The following is a 27,518-nucleotide window of genomic DNA, read 5'->3' as shown; positions in this document are numbered from 1 at the left end:
TGCCCAGCCCTCCCTCTGAATCATGGCCCAGATCCCTGATCCCTGCACACCTGCTTGTTCCTCACTGCCAATGGGTGATATGAACCGGTCAGCCTTAGGGTGGCTCACAAGCTGTCCTATTACCATTACTCACTGGTGAAGATGAGTGATTGGTCACCTAAGTCACATTGTATTGTTTCTGCTCTCTGATTGGATGGCTGAAACTTTTTTAAACAGGAGATTGGGGTGTGGGAAAAGTTTCTAGAGGAAGAATGGTTGGTGCTGGCTGCTGTCAGGCTTCACAATTACAGCCCCCGCCTCGAATGAGGTGAAGGTAACTCCGGTGTGTGAGATCCCTGGCCTGAGTGCCCAGCAGCTGCTCAGCAAGTGAGGTGGAGGTGCTGGGCCGGCCGGCTTGTCTCTGCGCGCTGGCTCGGCTCATGCAGCGCGTTGGGGGGCGCGATCCATGCACAGAGCTGTCCCCCTTCCCCGTGCTGATCTCCTCGGCAGGGGGCTCACAGTGACCCAGGCTGCTCTGAGCCCTCCCATCCCAGAGCCAAAGGGCGCTCCCTGGGGGCCTGTCTCCCAGCACATGTCTGCGCAGCGCCTGGCACACCCCGGCCCTGCCCTCACCTGGGGTCTCCGCGCTATAGTCACACGCAGCCGGAGCCCCGAGGGACGTCACCCGCCAAGGCTGCCGCAGGGCTGGGGAGCGGCGCCACCGCCGGACTCTCCCCGTCAGCCGTCCGGGGAGCCGCCCTGCCCTAGGCTCCGGCTGCTCCGCACGGCGCGCCCGGGCTGCTGCAGGGGAGGCGCCCGGAGGGGCTCCGGGCCAGCGGGCGACGCTGGGCGTGGGGCGCCCCCAGGCAGCCGGCGGCCCGGCCCCGCGGCGAGCAGCCCCGTCTCCGCGCTTACCCGCAGGCCCGCAGCCTTCTCCTCCAGCGCCGACACGCGGTGCCCGGCGCACTGGGCGCAGACCCGCCGGCGGTGAGCGGCGCAGAACCAGCCCAGCTCCCGCCTGGGCTCCGGGCAGCTCCCCGCGGCCGGCCCCGCCTGGCTCCGGCTGCCCGGCTCCGCGCCCACGGGCGGCGGTAGCCCCGTCCCCTCCTGCGCCATCAGCCCGCGCGGGCTGCACGCCGGAGCCGGAGCCGGAGCCGCTGGGAGCGGGCGGCACCTGTCTCAGGTGCGGGGAAGCGACAGGCGGGCGGGGCTGCAGGGCGAAGTGACGCGAAGTGACGGCGGCCCCGCCCTGCGCGCACAGCCCGAGTGCTGCACGCCCAGCCCCCCCCACCCCCGCTTGCTCTCTCACCCCCCTAGTGCTGCACGCCCAGCCCCCCCACCCCCGCCCCCCAGCCAGACACACCCACCCACCCCCCTAGTGCTGCACGCCCAGCCCCCCCAGCTCCCCAGCCCTGCTTGCTCTCTCACCCCCCTAGTGCTGCACGCCCAGCCCCCCCACCCCCGCCCCCCCAGCCAGACACACCCACCCACCCCCCTAGTGCTGCACACCCAGCCCCCCCAGCCCTGCTTGCTCTCTGACTCCCCCACCCCCAGCCCCCCCCACCCACCCCCCTAGTGCTGCACGCCCAGCCCCCCCAGCTCCCCAGCCCTGCTTGCTCTCTGACCCCCCTAGTGCTGCACGCCCAACCCCCCCACCCCCGCCCCCCCAGCCAGACACACCCACCCACCCCCCTAGTGCTGCACACCCAGCCCCCCCACCCCCGCTTGCTCTCTCACCCCCCTAGTGCTGCACGCCCAGCCCCCCCACCCCCGCCCCCCCAGCCAGACACACCCACCCACCCCCCTAGTGCTGCACGCCCAGCCCCCCCAGCTCCCCAGTCCTGCTTGCTCTCTGACCCCCCTAGTGCTGCACGCCCAACCCCCCCACCCCCGCCCCCCCAGCCAGACACACCCACCCACCCCCCTAGTGCTGCACGCCCAGCCCCCCCAGCTCCCCAGCCCTGCTTGCTCTCTGACCCCCCTAGTGCTGCACGCCCAACCCCCCCACCCCCGCCCCCCCAGCCAGACACACCCACCCACCCCCCTAGTGCTGCACGCCCAGCCCCCCAGCCAGACACACACACAGCCCTGTTCGCTCTCTCACTCCCCTGAGTGCTGCACACCCAGCCACACACACCCAGACACACACACAGCCCTGCTCGCTCATGCTCTCTCTGTCTCACACACACACACACCCCGAGTGCTACACACACAGCCCTGCTCGCTCATGCTCTCTCACACACACACACTGTGTTGCACACACAGCCCTGCTCATGTACTCTCTCACACACACACACAGTCCTGCTCACTCTCACGCTCTCTCACACACACACACCCCCACACACACACAGAGCCCTGCTCACTCGCTCTCTCACCTGCCGAGTGCTGCACACACACACACACAGAGCCCTGCTCGCTCACACACCCCAAGTGCTACAAACACACAGCCCTGCTCGCTCCCTCTCACACAAGCACACACAGCCCTGCACACACACTCATAGCACTGCACACACACCCAGAGCCCTGCGCACCCCCCCACTGCTGCACACATGGAGCCCTGCACGCGCGCGCGCACACACTTACAGCCCTGCACACACACCCCAACTGTGGCACACAGAGCCCTGCACGTACACAGCCCCTGCGCATGCCCATACACACCCCGACTGCTGCAGGCACGCCCAGAGACACCGACTGCTGTACACACAGAGCCCTGCACACACACCCCTCCCCACGGACACTGACTGCGGAACAAAGTGCCCTGTGTGCACGCACACACACACTGGTGCACATGTGCACACATACACACCATCCTGCACATGCAAACACACACATGCACACAGTCCTGTGCACTTTGTGCACACTGACTCCTGCACACACTTACATGGTCTTGCACATGCAAAAACGTGCACCGACTGCTGCACACACCCTCACCGCCCTGAACACACACCACCATGCGCATGGAATCACAGAAGTGTAAGGGACCTCGAGAGGTCATCTAGTCCAGTCCCCTGCAATCAAGGTAGGACTAAGTATTATCTAGACCATCCCTGACAGGAGTTTGTCTAACCTGCTCTTAAAAATCCCCAGTGATGGAGATTCCACAACCTCCCTAGGCAATTTATTGCAGTGCTTAACCACCCTGACAGGAAGTTTTTCCTAATGTCCAACCTAAACAGCCCTTGCTGCAATTTAAGCCCATTGCTTCTTGTCCTGTCCTCAGAGGTTAAGAACAACAATGTTCCTCCTTGTAACAACCTTTTATTTACTCAAACTGTTATCAGGTCTCCTGTGTCTTCTCTTCTCCAGGTTAAACAAACCCAAGTTTTTCAATCTTCCCTCATAGGTCATGTTTTCTAGACCTTTAATAATTTTGGTTGCTCTTCTCTGGTCTTTTTCCAATTTGTCCACATCTTTTCTGAAATGTGGCGCCCAGAACTGGACACAAGACTCCAGCTGAGGCCTAATCAGCGCAGAGTAGAGCGGAAGAATTACTTCTCGTATCTTGCTTACAACACTCGTGCTAATGCATCCCAGAATGATGTTAGCTTTTTTTGCAACAGCATTATACTGTTGACTCATATTTAGCTTGTGATCCCCTATGACCCCCAGATCCCTTTCTGCAGTACGCCTTCGTAGGCAGTCATTTCCCATTTTGTATGTGTGCAACTGATTGTTCCTTCCTAAGTGGAGTACTTTGCATTTGTCCTTATTGAATTTCATCCTATTTACTTCAGACCACTTCTCCAGTTTGTCCAGGTGATTTTGAATTTTTATCCTGTCCAAAGCACTTGCGACCCCTCCCACTTGGTATCATCTGCAAACTTTATCAGTGTACTCTCTATGCCATTGTCTAAATCATTGATGAAGATATTGAACAGAACCGGACTCAGAACTGATCCCTGCGGGACCCCACTCATTGTGCCCTTGCAGCATGACTGTGAACCACTGATAACTACTCTCTGGGAACGATTTCCCAACCAGTTTTGCACCCACCTTATAGTAGCTCATTCTAGGTTGTATTTCCCTAGTTTGTTTATGAGGTCATGTGAGACAGTATCAGAAGCCTTACTAAAGTCAAGATATACCACATCTACCACTTCCCCCTACCCGCAAGGCTTGTTACCCTGTCAAAGAAAGCTATCAGGTTGGTTTGTCATGATTTGTTCTTGACAAATCCATGCTGACTGTTATTTATCACCTTATTTTCTTCTAGGCGTTTGCAAATTGATTGCTTAATTATTTGCTCCATTATCTTTCCGGGTACAGAAGTTAAGCTGGCTGGTCTGTATTTCCCGTTTTCTAGATGGGCACTATATTTGCCCTTTTCCAGTCTTCTGGAATGTCTCCCGTCTTCGATGACTTTTCAGAGATAATCGCTAATGGCTCAGATATCTCCTCCGTCAGCTCCTTGAATATTCTAGGATGTATTTCATCAGGCGCTGGTGATTTGAAGACCTCTATCTAGCGTGCACACACACATTAACACACACACTACACCCTGCACTCATTCACATCCCATGCCCCGTGTGTGCGCACATGGCTGCTGCAGTTTCACTGGCAGCTATCTTTGATATTCAAAGAGATTCCCCCTCCCTTAATCTTTACACACAGCCTTTGCCAGGAACAAATCCCTGGGCACAGCACTCCCCCAGGACAGGGGCCTCTGAGCAGCTTCCCCTCTCCTCTGGCCTGTCTCTGAGAGCTCCCCGCCACCCCTATAAATGTGGTGGTGAATGGGGGGTGAGAGAGGGAGACACAGCAGACTGGCATTTGCCTTTGTGTTGGGAGGAGCTGAGTGTGTGTTTTGAAAGCACATTGCACTGCTGTGAATGAGTGTGCAAGGCACAGGGCAATGGCAAGTCAGGCCCCAGGTGTGTGGGTGTGAAGGTGAGTCTGCGTGTGTCTGTGGGTAGGGGGGTGAGCAGATAAAAGGCACATTTGCATGGAAAGTTGGTTATTGGTTAACAAACGTACAAGCCTTGTCAATGCTGCTGGTGTGGGGGCTGAGCTATGTGAGGTATGCCTGTCCCGGGGGGTGGGGGGATTGCCCGGTGCTGGGATCACCGTGCTGCCGTGCTCCCTGGGGAGTCACCTTTGCCTCTTGTGGGTGGTGTGTTGGGGCAGGGAACACATTATCCCCTGAGTGCATGGGAGTGGGAATGGGGTCCCAGTGTGTAGAGCAGCGAGCAAGGCTGGGCAGAGGTGGTTTGGGATCAGAGAACTGTGACTGCAGGGGGCCAGACTTGGATGCACCTTAGTCCTTTTCATCTTCCCTAGGCACGAATGCAAATTGGGCCCCTCACCTCTCCTCAAAAACTGAGCCAAGATGAATCTCTGTGAGGACTGAATGTTTCACTAGCTAACTCCCCATTACCGCTCATTTTCACACCCCTCTCTGTGGACAGGCCTGGCATCCAAGGTGCTTTTGCACTGCCAGCGAGTTTCCAGCACACATGGGCAGAGCAGGAATGTCCCAGCAATCTCTGCTCTGGCAGGATACGTACTGGAACATACTGGAAGTGCTGGGAGAGCGCCTGTCTCACTGAGATTTCTAGGCTGGTTTGCAGACCCAATGTTGTTCGCAGCGACTGTGGTCACTTGGCTGAATCAAACTGACATCTGAATCTTTGGAAGTTTGCCTGACACTGGTCATCTTGGATGTTTCATGTTTCTGTAACTAGATGGCTGATTGATTTGTATATCCCATCTTTGCTTTGCCCTGGTCTGGGCAGTCCTGAGTGCCAGAAAACCTCTCTCTGCTCAGCACTGAGTGATGCCCATAAACCTGTTTCAGTGAAGAGGCTGCCTGAACCCCTCCCCTTGTTTAAAAAATGACCTTGAATTTCTGGGGTGTTTTGAAAGCAGTGATCACTAGGGAAAGATGCTGGCTCTGCTTAGGCACCCACTGCCACAGAGATCTGCAGGGTGATCAGCTAATCTTGATATGAAAGTGATTTATATCCCACAGGCATGTTGAATACAGAAGAGGGCCTCATTCTGCTATTTGGCACAGGTGTAAATCTGGAGTAACTCCCTTGACTTCTGTGGGTCTACTCTGCTCTCAGTTATGCCAGTTGAATCCAGAGTTTGGTCCAAGAGCCTCCATTCACTCTCAAAGTCAAGGCGCAAGTGCTAGAGGAGCCAACTAGGGGGGGCGCTTTTCTTGACCTGCTGCTCACAAACCGGGTAGAATTAGTGGGGGAAGCAAAAGTGGATGGGAATCTGGGAGGCAGTGACCATGAGTTGGTTGAGTTCAGGATCCTGACGCAGGGAAGAAAGATAAGCAGCACGATACGGACCCTGGACTTCAAGAAAGCAGACTTCGACTCCCTCAGGGAACGGATGGCCAGGATCCCCTGGGGGACTAACTTGAAGGGGAAAGGAGTCCAGGAGAGCTGGCTGTATTTCAAGGAATCCCTGTTGAGGTTACAGGGACAAACCATCCCGATGAGTCGAAAGAATAGTAAATATGGCAGGCGACCAGCTTGGCTTAATGGTGAAATCTTAGCGGATCTTAAACATAAAAAAGAAGCTTACAAGAAGTGGAAGGTTGGACATATGACCAGGGAAGAGTATAAAAATATTGCTCGGGCATGTAGGAATGATATCAGGAGGGCCAAATCGCACCTGGAGCTGCAGCTAGCCAGAGATGTCAGGAGTAACAAGGGTTTCTTCAGGTATGTTGGCAACAAGAAAAAAGCCAAGGAATGTGTGGGCCCCTGACTGAATGAGGGAGGCAAACTAGTGACAGAGGATGTGGAAAAAGCTAATGTACTCAATGCTTTTTTTGCCTCTGTTTTCACTAACAAGGTCAGCTCCCAGACTGCTACGCTGGGCATCACAAAATGGGGAAGAGATGGCCAGCCCTCTGTGGAGATAGAGGTGGTTAGGGACTGTTTAGAAAAGCTGGACGTGCACAAGTCCATGGGGCCGGACGAGTTGCATCCGAGAGTGCTGAAGGAATTGGCGGCTGTGATTGCAGAGCCATTGGCCATTATCTTTGAAAACTCGTGGCGAACCGGGGAAGTCCCGGATGACTGGAAAAAGGCTAATGTAGTGCCAATCTTTAAAAAAGGAAAGAAGGAGGATCCTGGGAACTACAGGCCAGTCAGCCTCACTTCAGTCCCTGGAAAAATCATGGAGCAGGTCCTCAAAGAATCAATCCTGAAGCACTTGCATGAGAGGAAAGTGATCAGGAACAGCCAGCATGGATTCACCAAGGGAAGGTCATGCCTGACTAATCTAATCGCCTTCTATGATGAGATTACTGGTTCTGTGGATGAAGGGAAAGCAGTGGATGTATTGTTTCTTGACTTTAGCAAAGCTTTTGACACGGTCTCCCACAGTATTCTTGTCAGCAAGTTAAGGAAGTATGGGCTGGATGAATGCACTACAAGGTGGGTAGAAAGCTGGCTAGATTGTCGGGCTCAACGGGTAGTGATCAATGGCTCCATATCTAGTTGGCAGCCGGTATCAAGTGGAGTACCCCAAGGGTCGGTCCTGGGGCCGGTTTTGTTCAATATCTTCATAAATGATCTGGAGGATGGTGTGGATTGCACTCTCAGCAAATTTGCGGATGATACTAAACTGGGAGGAGTGGTAGATATGCTGGAGGGGAGGGATAGGATACAGAAAGACCTAGAAAAATTGGAGGATTGGGCCAAAAGAAATCTGATGAGGTTCAATAAGGATAAGTGCAGGGTCCTGCACTTAGGACGGAAGAACCCAATGCACAGCTACAGACTAGGGACCGAATGGCTAGGCAGCAGTTCTGCAGAAAAGGACCTAGGGGTGACAGTGGACGAGAAGCTGGATATGAGTCAGCAGTGTGCCCTTGTTGCCAAGAAGGCCAATGGCATTTTGGGATGTATAAGTAGGGGCATAGCGAGCAGATCGAGGGACGTGATCGTTCCCCTCTATTCGACATTGGTGAGGCCTCATCTGGAGTACTGTGTCCAGTTTTGGGCCCCACACTTCAAGAAGGATGTGGATAAATTGGAGAGAGTCCAGCGAAGGGCAACAAAAATGATTAGGGGACTGGAACACATGAGTTATGAGGAGAGGCTGAGGGAGCTGGGATTGTTTAGCCTGCAGAAGAGAAGAATGAGGGGGGATTTGATAGCTGCTTTCAACTACCTGAAAGGGGGTTCCAAAGAGGATGGCTCTAGACTGTTCTCAATGGTAGCAGATGACAGAACGAGGAGTAATGGTCTCAAGTTGCAGTGGGGGAGGTTTAGATTGGATATTAGGAAAAACTTTTTCACTAAGAGGGTGGTGAAACACTGGAATGCGTTACCTAGGGAGGTGGTAGAATCTCCTTCCTTAGAGGTTTTTAAGGTCAGGCTTGACAAAGCCCTGGCTGGGATGATTTAACTGGGAATTGGTCCTGCTTTGAGCAGGGGGTTGGACTAGATGACCTTCTGGGGTCCCTTCCAACCCTGATATTCTATGATTCTATGATTCTAACCATCGCTCCACAGATGGAGACCTTGGCAGATACTGTTAGCTTGAAGGAAGAGAAATTGACCTAGATGGAAAATCCCTCCTGGGAGATTGAAGGCTGATTTACTGTGTAACGTCACCAGGTTATGGCCTCCTTAGGAAAAGAGATGACAGTCTCCTTGTGTCACTGAGCCCTGGGGCAGGGTGGAATGGAGCAGGGAGCAGGATGGAGCTGTTGCAGGGAGAATTGCTAGTTGAGGATACCACCCAGGGACATTGCAATGCTTAACTTTTAGGCACCCTGTGGTGCCCAGGCTCCCCATACAATACATGGGGAGAGTTAGACTGAGATGCGTAGGAAAGGGATTCTCAGAAACCAGCAAGCTGAGCTGGGAGTCATCTGAAATGATACTGGAGAAAGGGGTGTGGCCTAACCCCACCTCCCCAAGGAACTGAGGCTCTGGCGTCCAGGTGGACGTCCCAGCCTCTGCTGGAGTCCGGTGCCTCAGCCAGGGCAGCCCTTCCTCACGGCAGGCCGGCGGGCACTCACAATAGCGATGAGTCCAGTGGTGATGGCACCATGCTGGGCTGTGGGAGACATTTTCAAATCCTGCTCTGCCTGATTTGAACCTGGGTCTCTCAGCTCCCAGCTGAGTGCCCCAAGCGCTGGGCTACGAGCCATCCTCGCTGTGCCTGTCTGGCCCAGTGAATAGCTAATTATTTAATACAAAGGAAAACGGCCTTAACAGGCGAGACTAAGAGAGCCTCAGCTGAGCATGCCCAAAACTGTGCTGGTCAGGGCCCAGCGGGGAGACATGGGTTAAGTCAGGCAGAGTAGGGCTGTTATGCACCTACTGGCTTAGGTGGCAGCTGAGCTGGGGCTTTGAGGAGCTGAGTGCTGCCTTCCTGTTGGACTGAAGCACTTCTGTCCCTTTGTGGAGCCATCCCCCGTTCCCATATCTGCCCATGCACTACCTGGGAAAGGATACCGCTTCCAGGCCATCTGGAATGAACTGACCCCATGTGAGATGATCCAGAAGCAGCCAAGTTCCCATGGTGCCATATGATTGCAAGGAAAGCTGGCTGGGTTTCACCTTGACCATAGCTCATGGAAGAGGAAGAGATTTGCATCTGTTAAACAGCAGCTTGGAGAGCTGAGGACGCAGTTGGCTCCTCTTTGTGAACTGTGCTGGCCCTGTCATGCTCACACGCTGCCAGAGGCTCCCACAGTTACCAGCGGGTACTGCCCTGGAAGGTGCAGGGGACAAAGGATTAAAGTGTCTGAAAATGTTAGGGTTTGATTCTGTAAAGCTCCAGCCATTCCCTGACCCGAGGATGTATACAGCAGGTGCAGACTCTGCTCCTCTTTGTCTTTTATTCTTATATAGTCCATGTGCATAGCTCAGTAGGACTGAATATTTGGGGGGTGTTAATGTAATTAATACTCCTGAGGGCATTCTGTGCCCAAGAGTTAAAAATTCTGCACAATTCTGCAAATGTTATTTATCAAATAAATGTGGAGGCTCCAGCCTGGCATTGGGGAGCACAGGCCATGGGCTGCACAGAGGTGGGAGATCACTGTGCAGCTCCCACTCTGGGACACAGACTCAGCGGCGAGGCTGCACCCAACCTTGACACAGCGCAAGGACCAGGTCTGCCCCAGAAACACCCCAGAGCCCTGCCCCCTGTGCCAGGTGCACCAGGTGTGGGCAGGCAGGCTCAGCAGGGTAGGATCCAAGTGTGGATGGGCTTAGTGTGGGGGGAATGCGGGTGTGGGTTGAGAGGGTTCTGTGTGGGGCAATCTGGGTGTGGGCAGCTCAGTGGGGGGTCTAGGTGCGGGGGGATCTGGATGTGCAGGGGCTTATTGGGGGGGGTTCTGGGTGCAATGGTGATGGGACTCTGCAGGGAGGGTCCAGGTGAAAATGGCTGGGGCTCAGCAGGTGGGGTCTGAGTGTGTGAGGTGGGATAGAGCTCAGCAGGGGGGGTCTGGGTGTGGGGGGCTCAATGGGGGGAGCCAGATGCTGGGGAAATGAGGCTCAGTGGGGTTGGGATCCAAGTGCAGCTGGTTGGCGCTCGGTAGGGGGGGATCCAGATATGGGTGACTTGTCAGGGTGGTCCTGGTGCATGGGGAGTGGGGCTTGTGGAGGCGGGGAATCTGGGTGCAAGGAGGGGTAAGGCTTGTCGGGAGGGTCTGGATGCACGGGGGTTGGACAGATGCTGGAGCAGCTCCCTGTACAGTGATTTCTCCCCCCCTGCAGCTGAGGAGCAATGGGTGCAGGAAGCGTGGTGCGGGGGAGTTTGCAGAGTTTCCTATAGCTGGGGGAGAAATCTGGGGGTGTGTCTGACCCGGTCCCAGATGCTGTGCAGGGGAAGAGGAAATCCCATCTTGCCCATCCAGGACTAGCAGCTGAGCCCAGTGCAGGGTAGGAGCCACCAGCCCTGTCTTTCCCAATCCCACCCCATACCCCACAGTGATTTATCTCTCTGCCGGCCGCCCTGGGCACCCAAAACATACCGCTGGGGAGAGTCGCGTGATTGCTCTCGTGGCTTCCCTTTGCTTCCCCATCAGAAAGTCCTTTTTCTGTGGGGAAACAAAGAAATCTGTAGGAGACATAAATTCTGTGCATGCGCAGTGGCACAGAATTCCCCCAGGAGTCAATTAATCTGTGAATCCCCCCCCACCCCGCCACTGGGCAGAATGCTGCAATTTTGTCTCCAGAAACACATGTTCACTCAGCTGAACTGAAAAGAGCCGCTGATCACTGTAAGAGTGCTAGGTTTTATACCCTTGATGGGCCTCCAGTCTCCAGAGTGTGTCATCACCACGGACACCGGAGCGGGTCTGATATTTTGTCTGGCATTAGCCAGGAGTGATGCGTGTGTAACGGTTTTTGAGGGATGTTTGGGATGGGTGTTCCTGGTGATGGGTCACTGCTCGGAGGTGAGAGATTTGTCTGGCAGCCTCCCTGAGATTGGGGTGGAGTGGCCTACTGACCCAGCTCTGGACACGTGGGCCACCGGCCAGGACTCCATTTGTCTGGGAAAGCTGATCTGCTTTCATAAACTGCAGCCTGATCATGTCAATTCTTCTCTGTATTTCAGGCTGACCTTGGACTCCTTGAAATGTCAGGTCAGCAAAGCTAGTATCACTGAGACATTAGTCCATGGGCAGTACTGATGGGAACCCACTTTCACCACAATCATTTTTCTGTTGGTGAGGGGGGAAGCAGCACGGCCCCAGCTCCCTGCCCCATCTGTCAATGACTGAGCTCAGACACGCTGGGACAGAGTTTATTGTTTCTAGCAAAGCTGAGATCTTAAGGGATTTTGAACTGGGGAAGCAGGATGAGGCCAGTCCCTGTATCCGTGGTGTGACACGAAGACAAAGGGCACAATGCATCCCTGATGCAACGCAGAGCTGCTCTGCCAGGGAGGACACTGGTGCAAGAGGCTTAAAATGCGCCCGGCTGAAAGTGCTGGGGTCTTCCACGTGGTCCGGAGGGCTTGTGGGATCTTCTCTGGGTGTATCTAACTGCACAGGTGCCGCTCCTCTTGCGTTCCGTGCTCTGCCTGTGCCCTAGAGGGGCAGGACAAAAGCTGTCAGCCGCTGCGGGGACCCCGGAGCGCCAAGACGCCGACCCCGGAGCTCTGAGCTGCAGCGGGGGCCCTGGAGCTCTGAGCCATTGCCACAGGGGATGGGGGCTGCAGCTGTTAGTGTCCCCCCAGTCACCCCCCTCCTTTATCTTTAGTAAAAGCCACGGACAGGTCATGGGCTTCTTTGAATTTCTGTCTGTTGCCCATGACCTGTCCGTGGCTTTTACTAGACATCACCGTGATGACATCTTAACCTTACTGCTCATGCTGAGTGCGCTTTTCCAGCCAGTTGTGCATCCACCTTAGAGCAGGTTTGTCCAGGCTGTATTTCCCTAGTTTCCTTATAAGGAGGACATGTGACATACTATCAAAAGCGTTGCAAAAGTTGAGCTCTATACTGCTTCCTCTATCCACAAGGCTTGTTACCCTGCACTGCTACCCAGCTGTGGGGGCGAGGGGGTGGAGGATTAAGTTTGCTCTCAGGGCAGAGATATAAGGGGTGTGGCCTCACTGACTGGGTGGCATAAATAGAGTTGTTAAAGAACTGGCTGAAACCAACCTAGATCAATCAACGCAAGCTCCAGTGACTCCTGAATCGACACTCAACAGTGGGAAACTGGCCAGCAAGGTGGTGAACTCAGCATCGCTCTTCCTGGAGAACAAAGGACAGACGTGTCCAGCAGAGTAGAAATGTGGGTTCTGGAAGAAGCTTGGGGCTCTCACCTGGGCTGAAGGAAGGAAGTCAGAGGGAGATGGAGCTAGAGCCTAAGAATGGCTTGGCTTGTGCGTTGTGGCTTGACCAGAGTGGACTATGCTTTAGCCTTCTTTTCTTTTTTGCTAAGGACTTCCAGTGTTGCATTCTAACTGACTAATAAATCCTCCTCTGTTCTGAAAATGCGGCCTGGGGGTGTCCCTGCGAATACTTGCTGAGGGGCGCTAGGGGTTCTCACGACAAATTTTTTGGTGGCCATACTCACAATTTTTCCTAAAATACTTAACTTTAGTAAAAACACATAAATATGCACATATCTACGTCCAAATAATTGTCATTTATTTATGTAGGGCTTTGTTAGACTGAATAATCAAAATAATGTACAATTGTCTCCATTCTTTACTGGAGCTAAACAGAATAGAAACAAATAAGGTGCTTTGCACGTTCTTGTCTTTTTTGTTATTTCTTGTGCTTTTTTGATTTCTATTTTTTTTTTACCTGCAAGTTAGTAAGTCTGCTGTGAAAAGTGAATCTTGTATATTAATGTCACTTTTCATAGCCTCCCAGCTAGCTACTCAGTCTGACATGAAAAGTGATATTAACAAACATACAAATATCTCTTTTCACAGCAGATTTACTCAGCCCTGGCAATTCTGGGGACAAATTAAGCCCGGTATGGGGAGGTGGGCAGGGAGCCAGTGGGGGTCAGGGGCGATGGGAAGTGAGGGTGGTGAGCCCAGGGGCTGGAGCCTGCAGCCTGTCACCCCAAGGCTGAAGTCTGACCCCACTGCCTCTGGGAAGGTGGGGAACTCACTGGCTGCCTGCTCCTCCAGTATTTGTCTCTCCAGAGGGGGGCAGGGCTGCATTTGAGAGACACTCCGCTTGTCTCTGAAGAGTGGAGGAGGAGGAAATCAAGTCATTATTTCTGCAGGGAGCAGAAATCTGGAGCAGCTTTATTCAGTGGCGCACAGCTTCTGTGCTTGGCCAGTTAGCACTGATGGAGGGATGGGCTGGTGGTGTTGAACTGTGGCTGGGAGAGCTAAAGACAATAAGCAGTTTAAGTATATTAGGAACAAAAGAAATCTTAGCAATGGCCTAGATGGAGACAGCAAAGGTGTTAATGATGCGGAAAAGGCAGCTGTGTTCAATAAATATTTCTGGTCTGTGACAGTTAGTATCATTCTTCCTTTGCAAGACGGTAGTGCAGGGTTAATACTCACTCTTCTCTCGGTGACTGTATTTATCTATGTATATTTCCAGAAAATGTTCCACTGTTCTAAGCCAAGGGCACAGGGAGCCTTTCAGAGATATTACAAGTACAAACCCTTTCATTTAGATCAGTCCTTAGCTATGTACTAGGCTCATCCACAACCAAGTCATGCATCATTCGCCTGCAGAGACAGGTAACTGCCTCCTTAATATTGCTAATATAATGTTATGGAGGTTAAACTATGGAAGGAATGTGCATTCTCCCCGGATATGTGCAATGTATCTTGGAGAAGGGGTAAAAGAAAGGCAAATAAAATATGCTCAGAGTGAAAACCACCAGGGGCTTTATTTGTCAGTCTCAGCAGCAGCACCTACGGGCGAGTTCATTACAATGCATGACACTTATATGAATTCCCATGACGTTGGCCCTGTTTCTGAAAGCATCCCCTCAGGATGGACTATGTAGACTGGCGTGTAAATACATCTGCACGGAGCATTCAGCCACAAAGCTCTCCGTTCTGCTTCCCAAGTGAGATAACCCGGCCCCAACATGTATAGATCCTTTAGGAGTTTAATATAAACAACTAGGGATTGAGATTATTTCTCTAGATTTCATAATGAATCTCTCTCTCCAGAGGCTGGAGTCCTTGGCAGAGATACACAGCCCAGAGAGCAGCCAAATTAGCTTCCACACGCTGTGCTGCCAGCATGTACCGAACTCCACTCTAGGGCAGAGCGTGGGGCTCACTCTCCTGGGCTCATTCAGCCATTAGCCTCTCTGCTGAGGCTGCCAACTCGTCCCAGTGGGTGGCTTTGTGATGGGGACACCTGTCTACTGGGATCTGGACTGAGACCCACCAGATCTGGTTCCTACAAGCCACCGTCTGATGAAAACAATTTTCAGTCCTTTCTAACCACATTAAAAAGGGTAAATAGGATGATGCGGGTAGTTATAGGCCTATCAGTCTGACATCAATCCTAGGTGGGATAATAGAGTGGCTGATATGGGACTCAGTTGGTAAAGGAGGGTAATTAATGTAAATTAACATGGATTCACGGAAAATAGGTCCTGTCAAACTAACTTCATATCTTTTTCTTTGCAATGAGATTAGCAGTTTAGCTGATGTAGATAATACCATTGATCATGGGTGGCAGGTGAAGCTTCCCCTTGGAGAGGCTAACCCCATGCCCCGCCTCTTCTGTCCGAGGCCACGTCCCTGCTTGCCGCTCTCAACCCCCCCCCCCCCCCCCCATGGCCCGGGCTGGGAGGGCTGAGAGCTCAGTCGGAGCCCTGGCTGGCGGGAGGAGAGGACTGAGAGCTCAGCCCTGGCTGGTGTTGAGCTCTCAGCCCTGGCTGGAGCTCCCAGCCTGGAGTCTCTCTCCAGTTCCACTCCTTCCACCTGCAGCCCCGCCCACAGCTCCACCCCATTCCACCCCTTCCCCCACGGCCCCTCCTCTATTCCTCCCACGGCCCGGCCTCCTTTGCCTCCCACTCCATCTCTTTCCCCCACCCCAGCCCTGGGACCGGAAAAGCTCTGTGCCCCCATTGTGGTCCTGGGGCCGTGGAGGGGAGCGAGAGTTCCTCCAGTCCCAGAGCTGTGACGGGGGGGAGATTTTTCTGGGGGCCCAAATCTGCCACTCACCCCCCCCCCCCGATGGTGTGAGATTTGGCATAGCCTCCCCTAGCCTCCATTACATGCCACCTATGCTGCTGATGTAATAGACTTCTGTAAGGTGTATGACTTGGTACTACACGATATTTTTATTAAAAAACCCTAGAACGCTGTTTAATTAACATGGCACACATCTAATGGATTAAAAGCTGGTTAACTGATCTGTCTCAAAATGTAATTGTCAATGCGGAATCGTCACGGCGTGGGTGTGTTTCTAGTGGGATCCGGCAGGGATCTGTCCTTGCAATGGTCATAAGCCCAAACCTAGCTGTGCCATTGCAGATGTCCCAAGATGTTGCGGTTTTGCTGCAAAAGCCTTTGTGACATCACTAGGAGGGCTGGGCGGTTAAGATGTGTGTCTTGGCCTTTTAATAGGCATGGGTTCAAATCCCACTTCTGTAGTGCATGGCTCTCCTAGATGGGAGCTGAAGGTTGGTGCTGTTTCTCCTTTGGGCTGCCCTGGGACCTTACCATATGAATCAGCTGGCTACTGCCCCAAGTGACGATGTGCAGGAGGGACCAGTGTGTTGTCAAGGCACTTGGTCACCCTTGTCAGTCTGTTTCTTGTTTGCTATTTTTATTTTAAAGGGAGCAGGTGTCAAGTCCATAACCCAAGGAATCTCACGGGACTGACCTTCAGGAGCTCCTGCTGAGCGGGGTCATTTTTATCCTAGTTTGGCCTCCAGTGGTCGGAAGCTGGCAGTCCCATATGGGTCTGGTACAGATGTTAGGCACACACCTCAGTGCAGGTCTAAGTGTAGACACAAGCGATGGAGTCGCAAGCCGAGGCACAGGCAAGGGCAGGAGGGGTTTCACCTTCCTGTGCTGTGCTGCCTTTCACTCTGTGCGGTGACTTTGCGGTCTCAGGCCTGCCCTGCACACACAGTTGCAGCAGGTTACCTACGGTGTGATTTGAATCTGAGTTAGTGAAAGCAGTGCAGCCTTGGGTGTGGACATTCTTACATCATTTGAAACCTGGTTTGCATCGGTTTAGCTCACCTCTGTAAATATAGAGGTGCAAGCTAAACCAAGATAAGCAGTTTTAAATGGATATAAGTATCTTCACACGGGTTTGCACCAGTTTAACTAAACTGATTGCATTTAAACCGATGCAACTTCTGTGTGTCAACAAGCGCTAGAAGAACAAATTCCCCTACAACAAGGCTTGTCTAACTTTCTCCTTTGCTTCCTCAAGTTAACTAGCTAATCCCTTTTTCCTGTTACCTTCTGTTGTTACCTGCACACTCTAGGACACCCCACCTTTACCCCTTCATGGGTTTAAACTGTAACCTGGTTAATTTAGGCACCCCCACCCTTACCCAGTTCCTAGGACTCAGGGTGTAGCCTTCTGTGGATTGCAGGGCCCCTTCCTGGTGAAAGTGCCTTACACAGTAATATCCTTAACCTCTATTTATTAACAATCACCAAGAAGATTACACACCTAAGCATACAGTGCTATGCTCACCAATCCTGATCACACAGGAGGACTTTCCCTGTTGGCCAGGCAAGGTCAGTCTCATCTGGGTTCTGACTGATGCACCTCACAGTCATGTGGAGGATTCTAGCAGCTCTGATCTTGGGCTGTGTCTTGGAGGTGAGTTCTTCTTCTTCTTCTTTCCTTCCTATTCTTTGTTTTTCTTTTTCCTTTCTTTCCCAGCTGGTCTCCTCCTTGGACCCAGTTTATACAGTGAAACTTGAGTCCTGCTTACCTTAACCAATCATTTATTAAAATATTACAAAATAATTCTCTAACCAATCCGAACACATTGCAAAATAATTCTTTATCCAGTCATACCCCACCATCTTAGTTGATTTAAATCTTGCACAATCAGTTATGCAACAGACATAGACAATCAAAGAACCATACAGAAACCATACAGATAAACAACAGAGAAGTAGGGACCAGAAAGGCAAAACAACAGAGAAGTAGAGATTTCACAATCACAACTGTTGTTAGTATTCTGTCTCGCAAGGAACCACTTATCAAACAAAGTTTTCTTTAAACATCTTAAGATCTGTTTCTTTATCTGGTGGTGGTGGGTGCCGTTAACAGCCTGATAGTTCAGTGTTTTGATGTAATGTAGAGGGAATGTGAGGATGTGACTTTCTGCTTTTAGCTCATGGCTGCTGCTGTCCTAATGTGGCTACAGAAAAAGGCCTCAGACCAACACCATGGCGAGGGATGCCAGGTGTTCGATTTTTGACCTGACACCCGGTTAAAAATGGCCCCTGGTGGCTCCAGTCCGCTCCGCTGACCAGGCCTTTAAAAGTCCAGTCGGCGGCGCAGCAGGGCTAAGGCAGACTCCCTGCCTGCCCTGGCTCCACGCAGCTCCTAGAAGTGAGACACGTCTCTGTGGCCCCTAGATGCAGGGAGGCTCCAAGTGCTGCCCCCGCCCTGAGCGCCGGCTCCACAGCTCCCATTGGCTGGGAACCACAGCCAATGGGAGCTGTGGGGGTGGTGCCTGTGGGGGCGGGCAGCACGCACCATGCAGAGCCTAGGGGCCAGACATGCTGGCTGCTTCCGGGAGCAATGCAGCGCCAGGGCAGGCAGGGAGTCGCCTGAGATAAGCACTGGCCAGATGGAACCCCCTCCCGCACCCAAACTCCCTCCTGGAGCCCACATCCCAAACCCTGTCCTGCACCCCAACCCCATGCCCCTGCCCTGAGCCCCCTCCTGCACTCCAAACTCTTCGGCCCCTGCCCGGAGCCAACTCCAGTACCCCAAAGCCCTCATCCCTGGCCCCACCCTAGAGCCCGCATCCCCAGCCATAGCCCTCATCCCCTCCTTCACCCCAATCCCTGACCCAGCCCGGACCCCCCTCCTGCACCCTGAACCCCTCATATCTGGCCCCACCCCAGAGCCTGCACCCCCAGCTGGAGCCATCACCCCCTCTCACACTCCAACCCCCTGCCCCAGCCTGGAGCCCCCTCCTGCACTGCAAACCCCTTGGCCCCTGCCAGGACCCCACTCCTGCACCCCAAATTCCTCATCCCCGGCCCCACCCAATGGGGGATAGCGAACAATGGAGGGAGGGGGGCTGGTGTGAGTGGGGGCTGGGCCTCAGAGAAGGGGTGGGGCGGGGCAGGGGTATTCGGTTTTGTGCAATTAGAAAGTTGGCAACCCTAACTGTGGCTACTGCACTTAATCTTATCCTGAGCCAATAACTCTTAATTTTTATCCTTTCTAATGTATTCCTCTCCTTGTGGGTTATGCCCTTAATGAACTCTCCTCTGCTGCTCCCTAGCCAGATCTTCTTGACTTTCCATTGTGTTTCTTCTTGTCCTCTTTCACTGTGTAGCCTCTTGGCTGCTGGTGGAGCTGGAGCAGATGACATCTTCCCCTCCCTCAGAAATCCAGGTTTCTCTTTGGACTTTTATTTATCACACCATGAATTTAGGCCTTGCCTATATTCAAAGCTGTGTCAGTTAACTAAAGGGGTGATTTTAAACCAGTTCAGTTAAACTAGTGCAAAAGACTGTGGACAATATTAATTAGGTTTAAACCTGGTTTATAGCAATTTACCTTCATTCAGAAAAGGATCAATATAAGCCTAGTTTCAACCAAATTAAGTGTCCATACTGGGGGGGTTGCATGGGATTAGCTATATCAGTTTAATATTTCAGAGATTTCACATCAAAATCAACCTTTATTTAAACCAGTGCAACTTGGAAGATAGACTAGGGGTAACATTTTAAAAAACACCTAAGTAATTAGTACAAATTTACTGTAATTGTGAGCACAATTATAAAAAGTATATGAAAGCTCATAAAATGTTGCAATAATCTATAATAACAAATGTTAATGAAAAGTAGGCCAAGTTGGTTTCAGTAATAAATTTTATGAACAGATGCAAGAGAACCAGACAGAGACTAATTTAGTCCAAACAAATAAGGCCCCGCTGATTTGATTCAAAGACTAAAACCATGTAAAAACAGAAAATATGGAATGGGAAGTTAATGAATCAAAATTGGTGTGTCAGATATTATGCCTAATTGGTGGACAAAATAATGAGAGGATGGGCTTTTCCACCAGCCACTCCTTTTTGTGTCCTTAAAGAAAGAGAGCTATGGGGGGAAAGATAGAAGGACGTCTGGAAGAACAGATGAAGGCTACTGGAGCGAGCGTTAGCATCCAGGCTGTCATTCCCCCCGCACTCCCCATTTCCTGGGACCCCAGGCCTTCGTCATCCTGACTCTGAGATGTCCTAACCAGACCAAGCTCAAGAGAGAGGGACCCAGATAATGGTGCCACCCAGTTCCCACTAAATCCAAACCACTACCTGAGATGAAAGAGGGTTGGATTCATAAGCGCCGACTCCGTGGGTGCTTCAGGGCTGAAGTACCCATGGAAAAAAATTAGCAGGTGCTTAGCACCCACCCCCAGCCAAGTTCTGCTGAGCAACTCCTCCCCCTCCCTCCCAGCACCTTCTGCACGCCGTGGAACAGCTGTTCCGCAGCAGACACTGGGAGGGAGGGGGAGGAGCAGGACGGGGCACACTCGGAGGAGAGGGCGGGAAAAGGCAGGGCAGGGGTGGGGCCTTGGGACAAGGGGTGGAGTGGGGGCAGGCCTGGGGCAGAGGGGGCGTTGAGCACCCCCCAGGTAGAGAGGAAGTCGGCACCTATGGTTGGGCTTTAACAACAGCAACAACAGCGCCTGCTGTGAGGATGTAGATATTCAGGCCTGCCTGCGAAGGCCTGTACTCTAAGAATTGAGGTGTATTCTTATCACTTGGCTAGTTAGAGGTATAAAAGAAAGAATCAAAATCACTGTCTGCCAATGTAAGGTCCTTCTCTTACTGTGACAGTCTGGGGCCCTGTTCTTAGGCTAAGGCCTTTGGCTAAGCGACAGAGGCAGCCATAAGCTGGGAAGCGACCGGTCACATCCTCACATTCCAAACTAGTCACATGGAAAGAAGGTGCTATTGGGCTGTTAGGAATACAATCCTATCCTGATAGTGCCCATCACCTCCAGAGAAAGGGAAGTGCCTAGAAAATGTAAAAGAAAACTTAGTTTGATAGCATCCTGTCTGGCAAGAACTCACTTATCAATACTGGGATGTGAAATCCTCACTTCTGTATTGTCTTGCCATTATAGTTCCCACTTTGCTATTGTTTGTCTGTATAATCTCTGTCTGGTTCTGTGATTGTTCCTGTCTGCTGTATAATTAATTTTGCTGGGTGTAAACTAATTAAGGTGGTGGGATATAATTGGTTACATAATCATGTTACAATATGTTAGGATTGGTTAGTTAAATTTTAGTAGAATGATTGGTTAAGGTATAGCTAAGAATATTACTATATAAATTAGGGGCAAACAGGAAGTAAGTTGGGATTCGGAAATAAGGAAAAGGAACTTGTATTTAAGCTTGCTGGAAGTTCACCCCAATAAACATCGAATTGTTTGCACCTTCGGACTTCGGGTATTGTTGCTCTCTGTTCATGTGAGAAGGACCAGGGAAGTGGGAGAGTGAAGGAATAAGCTCTCTAACACCTGCCAGCTCAGCAAACTTTCCCTTTTTTTCCCAAAAGGGACAGCTATGACTGCCTTTGATCCCGTTTAACAGGCTCTCAAACCGGGGGTTTTCTCCTTCGAAAACTCTCCGCAGCTAAAGGGAAGGGAAACAAAGGACGCTGTTCAAATAAAAGCCACACGTAATACATTTCAAACGTCTTTCCTGTATCTCTAATAAAAAGCTCTGAAGGGTTGTTATGGTGCGTTCACCACAATAGTGAGTAGGCTGAGGTTTCTGTATGCCAAACCCCGAACCTTGTTTAACACTGCCCTGGCTCCACGCAGCTCCCAGAAGTGAGACACGTCTCTGTGGCCCCTAGGTACAGGATGCTGGACAGTGACTGGGTTGTTGAACAGCTTTGGGCCCCTATATTCCATCTAAATTAATACAACAGAGTCCAATTCCCATTTTCAAAAGTGATTTAGGCACTTGGGAACCTAATTCCTATGCACTTTCAACAAGACTTAGGCTCCTAAGTGCCTAAGGGACAGATTTCCAAAGGTATTTAGGCTCCTAAAGATGCAGATAGGTGCCTTTTGAAAATTCCACTGTGCGTCTATCTGCATCACGATGTGCCCACATACATTTGGCACTCTGCCATGAGGTCAGCCTGCCTTTTCCAAACAGCTGCTGTGCCCCCTTTCCGGAAAGTACAACAACACACATCTCCACGTCCCTATCCATGTAGGCCTGGCAGGCCCCCATGCGCATGGCCCTTCTTTGGGAACTGCTGCATTAGGCAGACTCTGCGGGACGTTGCCCTTGGCTTAGCTCCGTTCACCCTTGTCTGGCTTCCTTATGATGCTGTCTCTGCTGGGAACTGCGTGTGGCCAGAGCTCAGAACCCTCTGGCTGTGTTTTTATCCTTCCTGGCAACAGCCTTCATTGCTGAATAACAAGGAGCTGAGGCCGTGTGTGACGTTGCACTCCATATGCTTTATGGAAATACGCTTATGAATATGACATAACTGGAATATGCTTTTCGTGAAATACCCCTTGTATAGTGTCATTAGAAAGCTTGTAATCTACTAAGTGTGTTCATCCTATTTGTTTGCATGTATTATTTCTGTGTCTGGAGTTAGGAGAATAAGATATAAACTTGTATCACTGATGTAAACATATTAAGTGAAGGCCATTAAGGGTGCTCCAGAAACAATCAGTTGCAAACGGCCTTACTTTGTTCTGTCTAGTATTACTTTAAACCACTTAAATTCTACTTTTTATACTTCATAAAATCACTTTTGTTTATTAATTAACCCAGAGTAAGTGATTAATACCCGGGGGAGCAAACAGCTGTGCATATCTCTCTATCATATAGAGGGCAAACAATTTATGAATTTACCCTGTATAAGCTTTATACAGAGTAAAACGGATTTATTTGAGGTTTGGATCCCATTGGAATCTGGGTGTCTGGGTGCTGGAGGCAGGTAACCTGCTGAGCTGTTTTCAGTTAAGTCTATGGCTTTGGGGGCATGGACCGGAGTCTTGGTCTGCGTTGCAGCAGGCTAGCATGTCTGGCTCAACAAGCCAGGGTTCTGGAGTCCAAAGCTGACAAGGAAAATGGTCTTAGAGGTAATTTCAGCACGTCAGGTGACAGTCCCAAGGGGGTCTTTGTGACCGAACCCATCACACCATGAATCTCTGGGCAGTAGGTAACATTTGTGCCCTTTCGTGTCTGTATTGATTTGAGGATGGTTCCTGGTAGGCCCCAGGCCAGGATAGCATGTAGATAAGGGGGCTGGTTCTTATTTCCGAGTGCTCCCTGGAGTGCAGCCTGCAGGGAACAGAAACACATGTTCATTATTGCAGGAGGGGGAAGGAAGCGAATGCAGCACAGCACACCTACCAGGCCAACAGCCTTGTCCAGCCTCAGCCCTGGCAGTGGCCCACCTGCCCTACAGGATGGCATCGTTACCTGCCAGGATCAGCATAGCTCTTGATGGAGTTACCACATGATTCAAAACACATCTATCAGACCCAGACAGACACACTACAGGGACGCCGTCTGATTAAAAGAGCAGCAAGGATGTTGACGGGCAGTCTGGGCAGGCTGTACTGGGGGGCAGAAGCAGGGCGAAATGCCCAGGGGGCAGTACTGAGTATCTATTGGGGGTGCATGGTCAGCGTGGGAGGGTGCCCAGGGAAAAGTGCCAGTGGACGGGGCAGTCAGCATGGGGTGATGGTGGCAGGCAGTGGAGGCTGGGAACATGCTGCTCGATAGGGTTGTGGGGCAATGCCAGCATGGTCCTGAGGTCACGTGGTGCCCAGGGGCAGTGCCTAGGGGCTGTGTTGGGGGGGAAGTTGTGGGGGCACCAGGGAGTGCCTGGCTGGCAATACTGGGGGCTGTACTGGGGGTCGGGGTGGAGGCAGTACAGGGTGCCTGGGAGGCTATACTGGGGAGCAGTCCTGGGGGCAGGGACAGTGGGGGTGCCCAGAGGCAGTACTGGCTGGCAGAGGTAGGAGCAGTGGGGGTGCCCGGAGGTGGGGCAGTGGGGGGTGCACAGGGGGCGGCACTGGGGAGCTGCATTGGAGGCAGGGACTCGAGGGAGGGGCAAGGCCGGTGCTGTCCTATGGGGTCCAGAAACAGAGCTGTCTCCTAGCACGGTCCCACCCCTGACTCTGGCACTGGTCACTAAGGAGCAGGGTGGGCTGGGTCTGGCTCGGGCAGGTGAGTGCGGGGTGGGGCTGGGAATGTGCTGGCAGGCCAGGCCCTGCGGAGCTCAGGGCAGCTGCCTGTCACCCCTGGTACCCCCCACGGTGCGCTCCGACCCCCCAGGCTGCAGCTCAGAGCTGGCGAGAGACCGGGCTAGCCCCACAGGGTGATGGTGGGCATGGAGCCCGGCTCTTCCCCACGCCCCCAGGCCTGCCCTACAGGGCGATGATGGGCATGGAGCCCTGCTCCCCCCACACCCTAGTTGGCTAGCCCCATGGGGCAATGGTGGGCATAGAGTCTGGCTCCCCACACACACACCCTGGGTTGGCCCTGCGGGGCAATGGTGGGCATAGAACCCGGCTCCTCCTGTCCCCGGGTGAGCCGGCCCTGCGGGGCAATAACAGGGCTCACCAGTGCTCTTCCTGAAGACCCATGAGGCTGGGCTGTGGGGAAGAAGGTGCCCTGGGTTGGTATCCGTTGTTCAGTATAGGTCAGGAGCAGCCTAGGGCACTGGTCATGTTATCCTGATGCATCCTCCCACACAGATATTGGCCAGCGATAGTGAGAGACACAGCCCTGAGTCAGCACAGTTATCGGTCCTGAGTTAGGCTGGGTCTGCAATGGGTGTTTTGCATCTGCATAGAGGGAGGAAAGCAAAATAGTACTGATTAGCTTTAACAGAGTAGTTTTCTTTCAATCACGTACAGTATACTCTCACTTTGTCTTTATTCTCCCCTTCATAATCATATGTAAGTCCCATTAACGGTGTTTGGAAATAAACCCCAAAGAGATCTGCCTGGCCAATCACCTTCTCTTTCGTGGCCTGCTCCAAACAGTGTGTACATATAAAAAAAAAAACCCCAGAAAAACCCATCAAAACATTCCACTGTGTGTACAGCTCTCCTTGGGGAGAGGATGAGAGCGAGAACAAGCCACAGGTGACAAATATTAGCCACATTGCTCAGTGCATGACTGGAGGGTGCTGTAATGCTGCCATGATGATGGCAGGATAAGAACCTGGCTAATCAAATGTCGGGGTCTGATCTTGTTATTTAGTTTCACATGTGTGTGTTATACGATGACTGTTTGCTATTTGGGATATTGTTGTTGCTTCCCAAAGCCAGCATGCAGATTTCACTGCTGTGTCACAATAGACTGAGGAGATAAAAACTTGTTTAAATGCAAGTACTTTCTGCTGCCAGGAACGGGTTGCTAAAGAGCAATGCACATAAAAAAAATAAATCCCTATGATGAAATGCACTCTTTCTGAAGCATACCTAGGTGTCATTCAATTACCATGGGAGCCCTGACAGTAGAACTTCATTCTAGTAGACTGTCACAATAGCCCTGGTCTACACGACGAGTTTAGGTCGAATTTAGCAACGTTAGATGTATTTAACCCTGCACCTGTCCACACAACGAAGCCATTTTTGTCAACTTAATGGGCTCTTAAAATCGATTTCTGTACTCCTCCCCGACGAGGGGATTAGCGCTGAAATCGACATCGCTGGGTTGAATTTGGGTTAGTGTGGACGAAATTCAATGGTATTGGCCTCCGGGAGCTATCCCACAGTTCTCCATTGTGACCGCTCTGGACAGCACTCTGAACTCGGATGCGCTGGCCAGGTAGACAGGAAAAGCCCCATGAACTTTTGAATTTCATTTTCTGTTTGGCCAGTGTGGTGAGCCCATCAGCAGTGGTGACCATGGAGTCCCAGAATCACAAAAGAGCTCCAGCATGGACCGAACGGGAGGTAGTGGATCTGATCCCTGTATGGGGAGATGAATCCATGCTATCAGAACTCCGTTCCAAAAGACGAAATGCCAAAATATTTGAAAAAATCCCCAAGGGCATGAAGGACAGAGGCTATCACAGGGACCCGCAGCAGTGCAGAGTGAAATTTAAGGAGCTTAGGGAAGCCTACCAAAAAACCCAAGAGGCAAATGCCTGCTCGGAGTCAGAGCCCCAGACATGCTGCTTCTATGATGAACTGCATGCAATTCTACGGGGTGCCCCTACCACTGCCCCACCCCTGTCCATGGACTCCTGCAAGGGGGAAGTCTCACACAACAGGGATGAGGATTTTGGGGACGAGGAAGATGATGAGGAGGGGGAGGTTGAAGATAGCGCACACCAGGCAAGCAGAGAAACCATTCTCCCCGACAGCCAGGAACTGTTTATCACCCTGGATCCAATACCCTCCCAACCCGGGCTCCTGGACCCTGAAGGTGGAGAAGGCACTTCTAGTGAGTGTACCTTTGTAAATATAATACAGAGTTTAAAAGCAAGCGTGTTTAATGATTAATTTGCCCTGAAGACTTGGGATGCATTCGCGGCCAGTACAGCTACCGGAAAAGTCTGTTAATGTGTCTGGGGATGGGGCGGAAATCCTCCAGGGACATCTCAGTGAAGTTGTCCTGGAGGTACTCCCAAATCCTTTGCAAAAGGTTTCTGGGGAGGGCAGCCTTATTGCATCCTCCATGGTAGGACACTTTACCACGGCAGGCCAGTAGCACATAGTCTGGAATCATTGCATAAGAAAGCATGGCAGCATGTGGTCCCGGTGTTTGTTGGCATTCAAGCAACATCCATTCTTTATCTCTCTGTGTTATCCTCAGGAGAGTGATATAATTCATGGTCACCTGGTTGAAATAGAGGAATTTTGTTCAGGGGACATTCAGAGGTGGCCGTTCCTGCTGGGCTGTTTGCCTGTGGCTGAAAAGAAAACATCCCTGCTGTTAGCCATGTGGTGGGGGGAGGGGTGAAGCCATCATCCCAGAGAATTGGGTGTGTGTGTGGGGGAAGGGGGTTAGCTGGATTTGTGCTGCACGTTAACCCAAAAACATCAGCCCCTCCTTTTAAATGGCCAATATGTTTTTTTCAATTTTAATCTCGCTTTTTTCCTCCCACAGCTGCAAATGTTTCAACGTTGTGACTAGCATCTCTGTCCCAGAGGCTAGTGCAGATAAGAAGGCGAAAAAAACGCACTCACGATTACATGTTCTCTGAGCTCATGCAGTCCACCCAAACTGAAAGAGCCCAGCAGAATGCATGGAGGCAGACAATGGCAGACTCCAGGAAAGCACAAAATGAATGCGAGAACAGATGGCTGGAGCAATAGGAGAGGTGGCAGTAGCATGATGAAAGGATGCAGGATGCAATGCTGAGGCTACTGGAGGATCAAACTGATATGCTCCGGCGTATGGTTGAGGTGCTTGAAAGGCACAGACAGCCACTGCAGCCCCTGTGTAACCACCCGCCCTCCTCTCCAAGTTCCATAGCTTCTTCACCCAGACGTCCATGAATGCAGGGGGCAGCCCCCTGGCACCCAATCACTCCACCCCAAGGACTTCCCAAGCAACAGAAAGTTGGCATTCAATAAGTTTTGAAGTGCAGTGTGGCCTTGTCCTTCCCTCTTCCCTCACCCCACCCAGGCTATCTTGGCAGTTATCCCCCTATTTGTGTGACGAATTAATAAAGAATGCATGAATTTGAAACAACAATCACTTTATTGCCTCTGCAAGTGGTGATCAATGGGGGGAGGGGAGGGCGGTTCGCTTACAGGGAAGTACAGTGAACCAAGGGGGCAGGTTTTCATTAAGGAGAAACAAACAGAACTGTCACACCGTAGCCTGGTCAGGCATGAAACTGATTTTCAAAGCTTCTCTGATGCGCACCACGCCCTCCTGTACTCTTCTAACCGCCCTGGTGTCTGGCTGTGCATAATCAGTGGCCAGGTGATT

General features: G+C 51.9%; 1 protein-coding gene and 1 long non-coding RNA gene across 3 annotated transcripts in view; one reads left to right on the top strand and one right to left on the bottom strand.

Annotated features, from left to right (window-relative positions):
* BSPRY (B-box and SPRY domain containing) overlaps positions 1–1,180 on the bottom strand; it is a 32,743-nt gene extending 31,563 nt beyond the window's left edge. The window contains exon 1 of one of the 2 annotated variants that reach the window (XM_075120624.1): positions 895–1,180. In XM_075120624.1, coding sequence (XP_074976725.1) covers positions 895–1,095 — 201 coding nt within the window. In that variant the 5' untranslated portion in view covers positions 1,096–1,180. The remainder of the gene's footprint in view (positions 1–894) is intronic. The other variant, XM_048822873.2, reaches the window with a different exon arrangement.
* On the top strand, positions 208–27,278 carry LOC142069458 (uncharacterized). The gene is made up of 2 exons (XR_012665296.1): positions 208–322; positions 26,688–27,278. It is a non-coding gene; the product is annotated as an uncharacterized LOC142069458 (long non-coding RNA).
* The last annotated feature ends 240 nt before the right edge of the window (positions 27,279–27,518 follow it).

Source organism: Caretta caretta, chromosome 16 (genome assembly GCF_965140235.1).
Source record: "Caretta caretta isolate rCarCar2 chromosome 16, rCarCar1.hap1, whole genome shotgun sequence".
Lineage (NCBI taxonomy): Eukaryota > Metazoa > Chordata > Testudines > Cheloniidae > Caretta > Caretta caretta.
This window is presented reverse-complemented; position numbering and strand designations above follow the sequence as displayed.